Below are 17,530 nucleotides of genomic sequence, written 5' to 3' on the forward strand. Positions count from 1 at the left end.
CAACTGTACTATCTGCCTTTAGCACAAGATCATCCTTGGCCCCTATTATAATAAATTGTCAAGAAAAAAAGGTTGAGTATTCACTGCCTTAGGTCATTCATAAATTTTGAAAGTGGCAGATGATAATTCATTGAAGTGGATTTTGATGGTCTAGTACACAGGAATTAAAACGTTATGCTGGAATGAATGGTTTGACTGGTTAGAGAGTGCAGGGGACATAGAAAAGGGGCATTGGTGATCACACAAAGATATTTTGACTGGATATTGAATATGAAACTTATGAAGAACAATAATAATGTATAGTGATAATTATTAGAAAAGTGTTTAAGCTATACGCTGATCAGTCAATCAAAAAAGTACTTATGGTTTATCTGGAATTTTCAAATTTTCTATGAAATTTTTCCGGTTTTTCTTTCTGTAATTAGAAATTTATTCTTATTCGGATTATTACGAACATTTAAAAACAAATGTGACAAAACTATTCTCAAATGATACAATTACGAACAAAATGTTATCTATAGACTATTGTTTACATTTTTGATATATTCGGCAATTCAATTGATTTTCCTTAAACCTATAAAGTATACATAACATTAATCAAAATTTATAAGTGAAAACTGTATTAAAAATGGGTTTATATTTGAAAATTTATCTAGATTAGATGATAATAGATATTATAATGATAAATGACTATTTTACATAATTGTTGTAAGTTATAACCAATTTTATAAAAATAGCGGAATAAGCCCCAAGTGGAGTATTGGCTTTGGTCTACAGATAATTAAATTTACTATTGATTAGTCATCATAATATACTAACAAATAACTATTAATACTACTGTATTACAATACAATAAGATAAATGAATTAAGTAAAATGTCTATACAGGGGCGTCATTTCAGGTTTTTTTTTCGGGTGTGCGAAGTTTCAAGCAGGCCATTTTGAAATTTCACCAGGCCATATAAAAATAGATATACATACGTATATGTAATATGTATATTATCCTGCATTCAATTATTTCCACACATTATAGACCGGTTATTACAATTTGATTTTAATCATATAATTAATTGTAACATTCTAAAAGTAAGGGGTGCAACCACACACCCTGCCACTCCCCTAATGACGCCCCTGTGTCTATAGAGGTATAGAACACATAATGTTATATCGATCGGTATTAGGTACAACAAAACATGGAAGTTTAGGTAAGATGCCATATAAAACAAACGTGGTAAAAGATTAGTACATTATTGTATATTTTTATTATTTTTAATGTTGATAATCTTAAATTATTCATTTATCGATTTGCGTTTGATTTTTTTTTATACAGTTGTTCAATAATAGAAGCCTTTTATTGGAAGGAAATATCATTATTACTTCACATAAAATATAAATAATACTTAGCATTTGACAATTAGCTTATACATATAGGTACCTATTGCGTTTTACATAGACATTTAAAATAATATGGAAAATACATTTTTTCTTATGTTTTTAGTTTCTTTGAATATCATGGATGTATTTATAAAGTTTAAAATTTAAAATACTAATGGGCAACTGCAAACTACATTTTGATCTCCATATTTACTGTCGATGCGGCTTACACTTGGCCATACTTTTTGCTCGTATCCCTAATAAACAAATATTAAATGGATATTATAATATAAATTTTCAATTTAATTTATATTACCATTGGATAAGCCGCTAATTGTCTAGAATATGGTCTATTCCATTTGTCACTACAGATTTGTTTCAATGTATGTGGTGCCAATTTTAAGACATTTTGTTCCCGATCAGCTACACCATTCTCTATTTGTCTGATTTCTTCTCTTATACCTTAAGTATGAATTATATGGATAGGTTTAATAGAAATAAAAAAAATATTTAGTTTTCAACAAAACAATATAATTTAATCTATACTTACTAATTAAAGCATTGCAGAATCTATCTAATTCTGTTTTACTTTCAGATTCTGTAGGTTCTATCATCAAGGTACCAGCAACCGGCCAAGACATAGTAGGAGCATGAAATCCTAAGAAAAAAAAACACAGTCTATTATATTTATACCTACTCCTATAAATTATATGTACACACCATAATCAATTAATCGCTTAGCAATATCGGTAGCTTCAATATTTGCAGTCTTTTTAAATTCTCTGGAATCTATTATGAATTCATGAGCTACCAATCCAGATTTAGTACCAACAAATAATGTTTTGTAGTGAGTACTTAATTTCTTACTCATATAATTCGCATTTAATATAGCTACTTGAGTTGCTTTCCTGAGTCCTCGAGAGCCCATTAGCTATAAAAATATTATTATTAATATTTGTAGAATATAATTAAAATACGAATTACTTTTATATATGCCCAGGATATGGGTATGATAGAAGCTGATCCGTAAGGAGCAGCACTAACAGTACCCAAACTTAAATCATTGCCATTGTGAATAATTGGGTGAGTTGGTAGATAAGGAGCCAAGTGTGATTTACTAAGCAACAAGAAACATTACATTGAATCATAAATTTATATCAATTATTAATTACAATTAATTTATTACACAACAATTGGTCCCATCCCAGGACCTCCGCCGCCATGTGGTATACAAAATGTCTTATGTAAATTTAAATGAGATACATCTGCTCCAATATCACCAGGACGACATAATCCAACTTGTGCATTCATGTTAGCACCATCTAAATAAACCTTAATTTTGAATTATGAGTTAAGTTTTATATCTATCATCACAAAATCATATTTTATTACCTGTCCACCATTTGAATGTATTATTTCACATACGTCCATAACAGATTCTTCAAATACTCCATTAGTAGATGGATATGTTATCATAATACAGGATAATTGATTTTTATATTTATTAACCTTCATAAATTATAGAAAAAAAAAAATTATGTTAATCTACTATCTATACCTTATACCTACTACTATACTACGAGTATATGACAGGGATGGGCAACTGGCGGCCCGCGTACCCCTTTTTTGTCTGGCTCGCGCTACATTTTCTAATTAATTCATATAAAAACCTCATCCTCAAGAATCACATTAAATAATAATTGTAAATATAAATAAATAAAGATAAAAAATAAATGTTTTAAAGTACTTAAAAGTGACCCGCTAGTTACTTTGAGTTGCCCATTTCTGCTATATGGTATACAATAATATAATATAAATATAATGATAGTCATAAATCTTAATACGTAAAAATATATTAAGGTAACCTTATCTTTGAGATGTTGTAGATCAATACAACCATCTTTGGATACGTTCACCAATTGAATATCCATTCCAGCCATTTGTGCTGATGCTGGATTTGTACCATGTGCTGACGTAGGAATTAGACACACTCTTCTGTCTTCATCCCCGCGGTGTTTATGGTATTTCATTATGGCGCAAAGACCAGCGAATTCTCCTTGAGAGCCGCTAAGCGTGTTTCATAAATTAATAAAAATACTAAAATATTATTTATTAAATGTATGCAGATATACCTATTGGGCTGAAAAGATATTTTGTCATAACCAGTAAGCTGACAGAGATCGTATTCTAATTCTTCTAAAAGTTGATGATATCCTGGAACTTGTGCAGGTGGTACAAATGGATGAATGTTAATGAATCCAGGTTCTGAAAGCGGCAATAGCTCGACGGTAGCATTCAATTTCATAGTACATGATCCCTAAAAAAATTAAACAAAAATTAATTAAAATATACTTCTCAATCGACAACTTCACTCACTAATGGAATCATGGAGTGAACAAGTGAAACATCTTTATTTTCCAATTGTTTCATGTAACGAACAATTTTTGTTTCCGATTGATGATTGTTAAATACTTCATGTTGTAAATACTGCGAGGTCCTCTTAAATATTGTGTTACTTACACTTTTTTCTAAAAGTTCATCATTAGAAATAATCTAGAACCAATTATTTTAAATAAATTATTGAATCACTTAGTTGCACAAGTGCACAACCAAATAAGCTTATAACATTTTAATGTATAAATATTAAAATTTTTGAAGGTTGTACTTACTTCATTTATATTTTTTTCGCACCCGAAAATCCATAACAAGTCGTTTAAGTCTTCGGCAGTTACCGTCTCATCCAACGATATACCTATCTATTACACGAAAAATACCGAATTAAAATAAAATCCTTAGTATTTACATAGAAATGTAAAACAAAACGTAGATAAAGATATACTCCTCACAGATTGGTCGTCAAAAAACCTCAAGTTGATCATTTTTTCTTTACACTTGTTGATTATCTCATGTTGAGGAATAGTGCTCTTTATGTGTAAGGTATCGAAAAAACTGCCATCGCTCGTACTGCACCCTGGTATTTTGTCAAGCGCTGTCTTAAGTATCACAGTATAGTTGTGCACTCTCTGGGCAATATTTCTCAATCCTACAGGACCATGGTAGACTGCATACATAGCTACTACATTTGCTAGCAGAGCTTGGGCAGTACAAATGTTGCTGGTTGCTCGTTCACGCCGTATGTGTTGTTCGCGAGTTTGCAATGTTAATCTGTACGCCTTATCCCCGTCTGCGTCCCTGTAAAAATAATACAAAATAGTAGATATATAATATGTAATATTGAACACATTTACAGATACACTTAAAATATTATTCGTTTTAGTATGTGACCTACTGGAATGAGGGACATCCTGTAATAATATTACGACGGTTGACGACCACGACTGGGAATCAATTAGAATATTATCAAATTACTATACCACGTAGACCAAACTCGTATTTAATTAAGACGATCAAACATTTCATAAAATAGTGATGGATATATACACGGGGTGGGTGGGGGGGAAAAAGAGAAGGATTCTCCAAATAATTGCTCCTTACTTAATTATATATTTTATATTAAAATTATTGGTAATTAATAATTAGTAAGTATATGACGTAATGTTACCGTTTATAATTTATATAGTAATTTTTAGACTTAAGTAAGTAAAGCATCCTATAAGACTAAGATTTAAACAATTTGTGAATAAATATGGAAATAATAAATAAAATTTGGTATATTAGTTAGTATGGCTATCTCAATTCTTTATACATGTAGGTAGTAACATCTTTAATAAGATAATGATTTTTCCCAGGCATTTAAACATCTTGCCCCAAAACAGAGCTTTTAAGTCTTAATCCTCCGCTGTACCTACCTATTACATATTTACATATTACCTATATATTTTGAATATTTCATATAGGTAATTGTGAAAATGAGATCTTGGATGCTAGTGACCTGGAAAACCATACTCATCCGAATAGTTATGTGGTTTTTTAAGTCATAAAGAATACTACAGAGTAGGTTTTAAGTACCTATAGTTTAATTCTTAACTCTTTTTCACAAAATATTGAAAGACAAATAAGAACAAACTAATGACTAATGCTAAAAAAATGCAAACTAATAAATAACAAATTAAAAAATAAATATTATAAATAAAAATAACAATTAATAACAAACTATTGCTATCTGTTTATTAAAATATTGAAAATAATTTTTGAAATGTTTTCCTGTCGATGAGGGCTAGATATTAGAATAACTTAAGTAACTATGGTATTTGGGCTTTAATATATTTTCAGATAATTTTAAAATATTGATTATAAAAATTTATAAAAACATTCACGATTTTATCATAAACTAAGTTTACTAAAACGTCTAAAACCAAGATACACATTAAATATTTAGGTATAATATCACCGCATTGTTTTTAATTTTTCTTCGTGTGAATTCGAGTTTATCGTGAAGTAGGTTTAACACTTTTCAACCTTTATAGGTAGTTAAAGAGTAGCTTAGAGGATATTTTTATTTGACAAATAACCAATATTATTTTTGATTATTTAAAATTTATATGTCTGCATTTAAATGCATTGGTTACATCTTACATGTTTATATATATGTATATATATATATACCTATACCTATATTAGATTATATATTAATATATTATATTATAATTAGTGAAAATATGGCATACAGATTTTTTACAATAATTGTTAATTTTTTTAAACAAAAACCTTGGTACGAATAACCTCGGATAGGAAAGCTAGTATTTTATATAAAATTTATATTAGTTTTGATATTTATAAATATAATAAGTAATAAGTAATAAACATTCACCATTACATAATATTATATTCACAATAGTTAACTATTACGTACCTTGTTATAATATTACGTCTGTAAGCTAATCATGAGTTATAATTGTTATGGGTTATACAATCTTCTATATATATATATAAAAATAGATTTCTGTTGGTCTGATTGTTTGTCCTTTATGCATTCCTAAACGGCTGGACCGATAGCGACAAAATTTGGTACAGAGGTATATTAGACCTATGGGCAGAAGATAGGCTAAGTTAAAAAGTGATACGCCCAATTGCCAGATTTTTATCGATAAAACGAATAAAATTATATTATAATAAACTAAATTGAATATCGTTGTAAGATTATTACTTAGTATATTTTAACCGTTAGAGTGTTAGGGTAAACTTAAGTGACAAGTTACTGTAACAAAATTACTTTTTAAATAATTTGATGGTAATTTAATTAAAAATGACTGCAAGTAATAATCAATACGTAATTTAAATTACTTGTTGGTAGTTAATATAGTTATGTAACAAAACTACTAGTTACTTTTTTTTCTTTTAATATTATGAAAAAATATTATATGTTCTGTATATATCAATATATTTGTGAATATTATAACTTTTTAACTCAAAAGTAATGTAACTTGACTCCCCTTCAAAAAAGTAACTTAAGAGTAATTTATTTACAATTTTGAAAAGGAATTAGTAATGTAATTTAATTACCAAAAAAAAAGTAACCTCTCTCCAACGCTGTCTATCTAGCTATATGACATATGTATAAAAGTATACTGCTAGTATGATCACAGTTAACGAATTTAACACACAGTTTTAGGCATATAAGAGGTAGGATTTTAACGGGCTACAAATTGCACGGGTTCAACTATAGTACCTATTATAATATGCAATATAAAATTAAATTTTAATAATTTATTCGTATACAACGTTCAATATATAGCAAACGACTATATCAGTGGTGTTACCTACCTTGTAATACCAACCATCCTTCCCGGTATCAGTCTCATCAGATCTTTTTTGCATGCAATAAACGCCGCGTGTGGTCCTCCGAATCCGAGAGGGGTGCCGAGTCGCTGGCTACTTCCGACCACAATGTCCACGCCGTATTCACCGGGGGCTTTGATCAGAGTAAGTGACAACAAGTCCGTGGCACACACGACTAAGGTCTATGATATAAATGATTATAGATCTGCAGGTGGTATATGTGAAATACATCCACCGGTATTCCGCGGTAGTGGTTGTATATTAGTTATTTTTGGTGTACTATAGTAATATAATATTTGACAGTATAACTACCGCCATAACAGCTAATGTTAAATTAAGCCAGGTTCTCACTATATCCTACCCAGTATATTAAAATGAAGAGTTCAACTCTATCGTAGCAGAAACTCGGATTTACAAGGTATGTACGGTACCGTATTTAACCGATAAATACCAAAGAATCAGAAATTACATGAAAAATAAAACTATAGTTGTAACATATTGGCTTTTTCAGTGTTACGTCTAACCTATGGCTTTTGACCCAAAATTGGTTCACAAAATATTTTTTATGAGTCGCCATCGCCTGTCCCGAATTAACAACAACAACAAGCAAAAAATTGATTAAAATATTCATTATTCAGTATTTCAGCATTATATTATTAGAATTAGATGATAGGATTGCTAATAATAAAAAAGATTATTATTTATTAATATGCCTATATTATCGCAATGAGTTACCATGGTATACTGAATATTTTTAACATGGATAAGTTTTGGAGCTGAATTGAACTTTTTTTTAAAATAATTTTTCTTAACGATTTGTATATTGCATTGAAACGCAAATCAACAATAAAAACATATTTTGTCCACTATATCTTACCCAAAACCCACACGAATCACACATATTATTTTATGTCACGCCTCTACGGTTCTGCGTTCATCTACACGGTAAAGATAATGCAACAACCCAGAGCCGCGTTAAACGGGGGGCAATTTTCCTGGGATCACAAATTTTATGGTGTTTTATGGTGTGGAAAATTGTTGAAGATCGACATAAAATAAAAAATATACAATTATAATTTTCTTATGGGTGGTATATTTTAATGAATTTGCTCCGGGGTGGTAACATTGCTTAATGCAACGTTGCAATAACTAGACTATTCTACGAAAACAATTTCATATAGGAAAAATATTTACGTGTCATCCTAGAAGGTTATATTATAAATATGAGATGTAACCAAAAGTTTATATTTTGTAAGGACCGTGGTTTAGATTTCAGTGTCTGGTTGTGCAGGGGATACGCTCAGAACTTTTGGAGATTTCCACTTATCCGCCTGCTGTAAACGGAAAAAGGTCACATTCCAAAGCTTCAATCGTCATTCGTCAACGAAAACTATACTTTCGGTGCAGGCGAGCAGGCGTGACAAAAAATAATATTTAGCATTATGTTACTTAAAATAAAAGTGAAAAGTAAATTCTTTTTGGTAGCGGGTCACCTACATAAAACAGTAAATTTGTTAGTTACCATGATAAAATGGTAGAGATGCCCTGCCTTAGTGCCTTATAGTATTGTACACGAACCTCGTTATTGTGAGCCTTATTTACGATCTCTCCGTAATCCGATAAATGGCCATATGTGTCTGGATACTGTAATAACACTCCGCTATACGGTTTGAAATCGTTAACTTGGTTTGGATCACCGGATCGGACTTCGATGCCAAGAGCAGAGGCTCTCGTGCGTACAATCGCCAACGTCTGTGGGTGTACGTTGTCTGCAACGAACCAGCATTTGCGTTTCTTGTGCCGGTACGTCATCGCCAGCGCTTCGGACGCCGACGTGGCTTCGTCCAACAGGGACGCGTTGGCTACGTCCATACACGTGAGGTCGACAATCAAGGTCTGGAAATTCAGTAGACTCTCTAGTCGACCCTGACCGATTTCCTCTTGGTAAGGGGTATAAGGCGTCAACCTATATTGCACAAAAAGCATATTTTTTAAAATGTTTAATCAGCTCTATGGTAACGTGTTTGTAAAACGGTTAAAGGGTCTTACTGGGGGGGGGGGTGTATGAGGAAAGTACAGTAGAACCTCGATTATCCGAACCTCCGTTATACGAACCCTCTATTATCCGAACTATAATTATTAGCGTATCCGAACGTTCTGTTATCCGAACATGAAAATTCATATATGGCCGGTCGGCCGGTTATCGCATTTATCATAACTATCGTTTTTGGTATTTTACGTGCGTCGATCATTAGTAGATAACCAAAACGCAACGGGCTTATCTAAACGACGTCCTCGTGTTTTACTTGTCAGTTTAGTTCGGGTCTCTACCGCACACACATTGTTATACATATGTACCTAATGTACGTACAAATATATTACGATTGTCAAGTATATTTAAAATGTCTACTAAACGTAAACGTCATGTTCTTACGATGGAACAAAAAATAGAAATTCTTGCTAAACTGGACAAAGGTGAGACTAGCGTATCTTTAGCCCGTCTTTATAATATAGGTAAAGCAACAGTTACAGATATTAAAAACAACCGTCATGCAATCATGGATTTTGCGTCAAAGATTGATGGATAATGGTGATGGAATAAAAAGAAGGAAAGTTATGAAAGTCGCAAAATATCAAGATCTTGACAAAGCAATGGAAATGTGGTTTATACAAAAACGAAGCTTAAATGAACCAATTTTTGGACCACTCATATGTGAAAAAGCTCTCGAGATGAATACAAAACTTAAGGGCCCTGATGATTTTAAGGCCAGCAGTGGCCAGCTCATCGTAAAATTAAAATTGATAATTTTGTCAAAAAAATATAATACATACATATGTAAATAAAATAAATGTAATGTAGGTACCTATTTCTTATAATGTATGATAATGTTTCTGATAATGTAATGTATGTAATTCTAATAAAATATTAATAACAATAATAAATATTTAATTATAAAAATAATAAATAGTTAATACATACGTAATTCTGATTTTTTTTTTTAAATTTCCAATATCCGAACTTTTGCGTATCCGAACTAGGTGCGGTCACAATAAGTTCGGATAATCGAGGTTCTATACTGTACTAAGCTCGGGGAATTATTGATTCCGCCGAAACTACCTGTTTAGAAAAAAGGTTTGTATCGATTCCGCCGGACACTGTCCCCCCCCCTTGTATATGTATTTTATATAGTACATAATACAAATAAAAAAATAATAATTGTATAATTCAAAAATAAAATGTATATTCTAATTAATTTGTGTATGTGAATATATTATAAAATATTAAAATTTATAATATAGTCTAAATTGTATAAAATGATAATAGTAATAATTGTATAATTAAAAATTAAAATGTGTGAATAAATGATAAAATATTAAAATGTATATATAGGTAATATGTACTATAGTCTGAATTGTATAGTCTTGTATATTATGTAGGACTGTAATTTTAAAAATACATTTACAAATTACAAGGGCGGGATAAACAGTAGCCGGTGGAATTAATATGTAAATAATATTAACAGTAGCCGGCGGAATCGATATAAAATCGGGGGAATCGATATACGCCCCTAAGCTCACCTAACCTAAAACCTAACCCTAAATTGGACGCTGTCAAATTAAATGATATATTTATATTTTTGTTAGATACTTTTTGTTATTATTTTTACATGTAATTTTAGCAGTCTTGTAGCCTTTATGTATGTATACCTATTAAAATAAATGTAAAACCTTAACTTTTCTAGAAATCATATTAAATGTCATGTTGAGTAGGAGTACATATGGCTATATGATACTTGCGGCACCTATAATAGCATTGCAAGTATAATTACAATAAGCACAAATACACTTACACAATATTGCATCATTATAGTACTGAGAAAGCGAGAACAGAATATTGAAAATATTAAGCATACCATCCAGGATTTTCCAGCATGTTTCTCATGATGACATGAGGTGTGTGACAGTTGTAGTAACCCACCCCAATGAAACTTCTCCATATTTGATTTTTACTTGCTATCGATTTTATCAAGGTGGCTAGAGATTGTTCATCTGTGAAATGTATTTATTTATTACTAATAAATTATTAGTATGTAATATTTTCACTGTTCATTTTTGTCTGAAGTAGGTAGGTAATAAACAATGCTTGAATTGGAAACAAAATTATAGAATGCGTATGCCAAATTTAAAAAAAAAAATATTGCGTATCTGAAAAATTAAATTACTTTTTTTGTTATTGATTAGAATATAATTAAAATAGTACACTACTGTTTAGTATTTTTTAAAAAAAAAGAAGGACTGTTTCCGCACGTTCTACCGACTACCGTAATCAATTAAAGCATTACCTACCTAATAAATAATAATATTTAAACTGGAAGACGTGTACGGGGGTACGTATATACATTTAATTCATTATAAATAATGTGTTTGACTAATATACATTACATACAAACTTATATCGTAAAATGTTTGTAATTAATTATGTTAAAACGCTTAATTTATAGTTAAAATATAAAATATAATGTGTAAAATGCCGAGTGAGTCACTCTGCTGTATAATAGTTATCGAAATATCGAATGTAGGTACCTACTACCTATCTCTTATTTTATCATCAATGGATTTGTTAAATTTGAATTTAATAATAAATCATAGAATTCGAAAAACGGTTGAGCGGAGACGGTCTGTTTAGCAACGGTGTCATTTGAGGTGAGTCGGTTGAGCAATGTAGGCATTTTTCTTTGTCTGATTTTAAAAATAACCCGATGAGCTGATTGTTGGAGAAAATATATTATTGTGTACCTGCTGGGAAATTGTTGTCACAATAATAATTAGTATTTATAAAAATTGATGAGTATGTGTGAAGGAACGAATTAAGAAAAAGTGGATAAGTAGATGTTGTTCTGTTGTAAAGTAGTTTACAAGTGGATTATTGTAATGGATGGTATTAAATTTGAATTCAATGATATAATATCATTGTATTCGAAAAACGATTCTGAGCGGAGACGGTTTGTCTATCTAAGATATTTCATAGTTTTATACTATATTTATCATATTGCAATTATTTAAAAAAAAAAATGTAAGTACCTATAAAATAATTTCTAAATCAATCCATTCAGATTCGTCATACACGGGACTCACTCAGTCATTCATAGTAGGTAAATACAATCTAAATTATATTTTTAAATTACAATAATATAGCTAAAATTGTATTTTTTGGATATTTAATTGGTAATTTCATTCGAATTTAAATTAATTCTAACTTAAAATAACTATAAAAAAAATATGTTTGTATAGTTTTTAGATTTTTTTTTGCGTCAGAATTACTACTTATAGTTGTCGTTTTTGTTTTTTTTAATTAAGTATTTAATTAAATTTAAAAAAATAATTCCTATTACGCCACTGTCTATTAATATATTATTCTAAGAATATTTTTAAATATATTTATATTGCTATTAGTAATACGTAGTACTGTAGTAGGTTTAATTAGTTTTAGGTAAAAACAAACCATATAAATAATACTATATTTATGATAATTCCAGTAAAACATTCTTTTGAGAAATCTAGTGTTACATTTAAAAATTTTTTTCTAGATTTTAATATTTTATGATTGACATTTATAAAACAGAAATGTTTGTTACTGTTTGAAACTTATACCATGGATATGGCTAATGCAAATATACCTAAATATTTTGCAAAAATTTCAAGTATCTTGATTATTCGTACTTAAATTACAAAAAAATAACAAAATAGATTTATTGTCTATAACTGATTTTGCGTACAAATTCCCGTTTTCTTTATTATTTTTTTCCCCAAATTATTAATAAAAGTACTAGAATTTTTTAAATTTTGATAATAACTAAAATAATATAGCCAGCAGAAAAGATATTGAAGTTCAAAATTGAAACATTATTTTTACTATCCCTCTAGCAAAAAAAAAAAAAAAAATATTATTGCAAAACCAACATATTCATCGCTCCGCTCGGAATTTAAAATATAAGGATATATTATATAATTAATATATATATTATATATAAGACCAGTGGTTGACTTGGGGGAGGACGCAGGGGGACTGAGCTACTCTTCATTTTTCTTCAAATAATAGCGTACCCCTTTATTATATTCATCAAGGAATATAGGGTTACTATTAAAATAATTTGCTTAATTGTTCAACTTCATTTAGAGTCCACCTTTATTTTTTTTTCCAATTCAACCACTGTATAAGACATAAGTATATATAAATATTGTATTAATGTACACATGTAAAATTGTACAATATTGTATAAATATTTAAAATTATACTAACCTTCTACCTATACATTATGTATTATGAATTATAGTTTACTTTAAACTAAGATTATTAATGTTTTTATTTTTTAAATTATTATTAAAATTATAAATAATAATAGGTTTATACATTCATGTTGTAATTTACCACAGAACATAAATTACATATAATATGTGCAATGTATACATTATAGTATTGTTCTCTAAATATCATTACCTATAATAAAAGAAACAATTAATATAATTAATAATCCAAATTGTTATAATTACCAAGTGATTATTAATCACATGATAGTATTTGCATGATGCGTCGTGGTGACGTGGTTTATTATTATATAATAAAACAAACGGTTGTATTCTATATTTCACATATTGCGTTTAATATGCGTAAATATGAATTCATCAATATTATCATTAACAAAAAATGTATGTACCTGCATAAACAAAAGGTTATCAATTGTTTGATAGAATACATAACATACCTATAGTAACTGAAGACTTTAAATTAGGCGTCTTCTGGAGATAAACGCTATCTGGGATCACGGCCTCGCTCAAGTCTTCTAAACTCTGAAAATACCAATTTATGGTCCATATGAGTTTAACAATTTTATTTTCAAAGGTCATGGTAAAAATCCTATATTCCTACTTATCTCATTCGAGCTTGAATAAAGTATAAAATACATAATAATTACCATTTTAGCGGTAGCTCGATTAAAACAATTGAATTATTACGACTGTAATTATATAACATTTATAATATTTATAATATCTATAATCTATATAATTATAAGCACCTATCCTTTTTCTCATTATCTGTATTTCTTCGCAGTATAGTTTTCGTGTACAGGTGTTTTTTAATGCACGTGGAAAATCATAGTTACCTATGTAAAATGTAATAATTATGACTACTAAATGAATTAGATTTTTGTGTAAAACTGTAAATGCGTTAATTTAATATTTTTATGTTGCACCACTAATATTGCTTATTACGAGATATTGATTTATTTGATCCATTTATCAAATTCTATAAACACAAATTAAAATAATTGTTGTACGATAATAATACTAATAATAATATGTATAGAACATGATGATGAAAGCACTGTTTACACAAACCAATTACAAGTTAATTGAACAGAATTATTTTAATTTCATTTAGATACGCTTAATTTGTAACACGTGCTGACGTTGCTTAAAAGTAATTTGGTGCCGTGACGATTTACTATACATATTGTTCAATGAAATAAAAAAAAATAATAATAACTAAATTAATTTATCTCGATAACTCAAGTTCAATACGGCAGACGGCAGTACATACTTTTTATTATTATTTAGTGGTTGGCTGTTGCCTGTTATTACCCACATCACATAAGTACCTATCATCGCTTAACAATTTTGAAATTAAGTGAAATAACCAAGCTATGTACTTAAAAGTTCAAATTAGCTAAAATTTAAAATTATTTATAGTTTATCTTATATTTAATTTATGATAAAAAAAAAAAATACATAATACACACCAAAATCAAAAAAGAAATCAAAATATTCTGATTTACCATTTTCAAAATACTATTATAAGTCAATTTACTCAACATGTTTCAAAAATATCAAAATAAAATTGAATATAGGTATAGTATAAAACAATAAACTGTGTTTTAATCATCGGTTATGTGGTTGATCAAATTGATAATAATATGTAGCAGGTATTTATGATACTGTTCTAAGTTTTTTTTAACATATACTTATTTATAATTAACAAAAATTGTTGAAAATATGATATTGCAAATAAAAGAAATAAGTGTTTTCAATATTAAATTGTGTTTCGAGAACACAATAGACAACCTTCTATTTGAAGGAAAATTTTCAATCTATATAGATTACGATATTTTGGTAGATTTAGGTATGACAAAAAAGTAGTATCTAGGTACTTGGTAAAAACAATAAAAAGCACGATCACTTTTGGAAAAAGTTTTCTAATGTAACATAATATATAAGCGCGTCTATCTATTATACTAACAATTAACTTATTTTAAAATTTACAGAAATTTGTTTGCAAATGTTAAGTAAACTTTTATTTGTTACTTATTTATTTTTATTATAACCCTATATATTATTATTATAGGTACTATTGTAAAATTGATTGAATTATACCTATTTGATTAATTATTGCAAACTAACTAAATTGATATAAGTATAAAGTTATATATAATAGGTATACATCACGGGTTCATATTATTTTGGTCTAAGTCGAATATTAAAAATAAAATGTATGAAAGTACATGTACCGTGTAAATTATTTTCTTTTTTTTTTAAAAAATTGATAAAAAATAAATAAATGTGTAACAATAGTCAATAAACAGCTCACGACTTTACGGAAATCATACAATAATTAACAAGCTGTAACAACACAATACACATTTTTTTTCGAAACAGAAAGTATTTTCAATTCTAATCAAAATAGTACTGGGACTACGCTTTTATTCGTCGAATTCTAGACTTTTTTGTATACCCGAAACGCACCTGATATCCAAGTTCTTTTAGCATCTGCTTTTGGTCGGAGTCATTGGGTCCGATGTGTCGCTGAACAAAAGATTCGCGACCAAACACGGGATTAGGTACATTATACGAGTAAAAGCGCTGCGTCCTGCGCAAACAATTTAAACGGCTAAACATGACTGACCACTGTTTTCTAACGCAATAATATTATAATCATCACACAACGTTATATTTAATCAACAGCGAATCAATTGGTTACTATAATATGTACATTTATACAATACATATTTTAATATTAATGACTAATCACGACTGATTCCTTTAATTTAATATCCAATGATAAAAGTATACATAATAACGAAAGTAGGTACATTATATTATTATAGTTAAAGATCGGATTTAATTGATATTGCAACTTATTTATATCATCGAATAATTTAAATCTGATCAAATGTGTGCACGATTTGTATATAAATTACAACCGTTCTACTTAATTTTATGCTGAAATTTATTGAAATTTTTAATGTTTTTGCAATTTTGTATATTTTACGTAATTAAATGTACAAATCAATATTTCTTAACTAATTTTATAATATAAAAATATTAATATTATTGTGGATCTTCATTATTGGTTAGATTATAATATTATGATCTATAAGGAGTATAAAGGTGTAATATAAGTATAGATATACGTGGCGATATAGACTTGTATTGGTCTGTCTCTGTATATTGAAAATTACAATTATTGAATTGTTAGTATTAGTTGAAAATATTCTTATTAACTATGTAATCCAGCGTTAAAACAGTTTTTGGAAAAACACACGATATAAAAAATTCCAAATGAAAGCACTCTAAGGAAAAATTATATTCCAAATATTAATAAAAATGTAATAGAGAAAATAATTAACGATATAAGAGATAATTATGCTTACTTGATTGTAGATGAAACTCGTTTTAAATATGTGCCATTGTGCCAATAACCAGTGTGGATGTTGGAAAATCATTTTCTTTACCCATATAAATATATCTTAAGAAACCGATGAATGATGATATAATTTTAAGGAACACAACTTAGAAATGTTCATGATTATACATTTGAATTCAGAAAAATAATATATTTTAATTATTGAATACTTTAAAAACTTTTTTATTTTATAATTTGTTAATGCCTATCATGTTTGTAAGAAAATAAATAATAATTATACATTTTGTGTAATATTTGAAGAATACTTTTTATAATGCAAATTGTACTTTCTTTGAAGTGATTATATGATTTTATAATGCAATTATTGCATTATTTTCATTGCAGTTTTGACATATTTTAGTGCAATTAAATCCGGTCTTTAATTATAGTATTATAATATAGCAATAATAATCTATAATATTATAATAGTGAGCTAATAATTAAGAGAATTTCAGTGAAATATTTGTTTTCTCTCTTAGACCCACGAGCAACAACATCGATAAAACGCTTTTACTTAAAATCGGGTTTTTGAGTAATCTTAGAGTCAGAGCACATATTCCGAAAATTATAGAGAATCATATTTTTGTGGAGATTCATTGTAGATGAAATATTAATTGTAAAGTTAAATGATACTTGAAAACTGTTTTGATACAATGATTAGACAAATCGATAAGTTATA

The 17,530-nt window shown here is 28.5% G+C and overlaps 1 protein-coding gene and 1 long non-coding RNA gene across 2 annotated transcripts; one reads left to right on the forward strand and one right to left on the reverse strand.

Moving 5' to 3' along the window:
- Window positions 1–1,231: 1,231 nt before the first annotated feature.
- On the reverse strand, window positions 1,232–16,122 carry LOC107167863 (glycine dehydrogenase (decarboxylating), mitochondrial). Its single transcript, XM_089224694.1, has 17 exons — window positions 15,912–16,122; window positions 13,877–13,961; window positions 11,027–11,162; window positions 8,691–9,078; window positions 7,098–7,294; window positions 4,220–4,565; window positions 4,043–4,129; window positions 3,750–3,926; window positions 3,506–3,690; window positions 3,239–3,440; window positions 2,766–2,882; window positions 2,560–2,705; window positions 2,358–2,490; window positions 2,094–2,304; window positions 1,924–2,031; window positions 1,690–1,835; window positions 1,232–1,630 (listed from the first exon to the last, which is right to left on the reverse strand). Exons 1-17 carry the CDS (start codon window positions 16,062–16,064, stop codon window positions 1,538–1,540), a joined length of 2,910 nt encoding a protein of 969 aa, XP_089080820.1. The 5' UTR covers window positions 16,065–16,122; the 3' UTR covers window positions 1,232–1,537.
- Window positions 9,440–9,993, forward strand: LOC149057799 (uncharacterized). The gene is made up of 2 exons (XR_016191199.1): window positions 9,440–9,587; window positions 9,639–9,993. It is a non-coding gene; the product is annotated as an uncharacterized LOC149057799 (long non-coding RNA).
- Window positions 16,123–17,530: the final 1,408 nt, after the last annotated feature.

The sequence above is a fragment of the Diuraphis noxia genome, unplaced genomic scaffold, assembly GCF_037042655.1.
Source record: "Diuraphis noxia isolate RWA-SAM2 unplaced genomic scaffold, SU_Dnox_SAM2 contig0003, whole genome shotgun sequence".
In the NCBI taxonomy this organism is placed as follows: domain Eukaryota; kingdom Metazoa; phylum Arthropoda; class Insecta; order Hemiptera; family Aphididae; genus Diuraphis; species Diuraphis noxia.

Coding starts and splice junctions, on each gene's coding strand:
- LOC107167863 (XM_089224694.1), bottom strand. CDS start 16,064: ATGTTTAGCCGTTTAAATTGTTTGCGCAGGACGCAGCGCTTTTACTCG. Junction 9,079..11,026: donor ATGCTGGAAAATCCTGGATG/GTATGCTTAATA, acceptor TGTGCAATATAG/GTTGACGCCTTATACCCCTT. Junction 3,441..3,505: donor ATATCTTTTCAGCCCAATAG/GTATATCTGCAT, acceptor AAACACGCTTAG/CGGCTCTCAAGGAGAATTCG.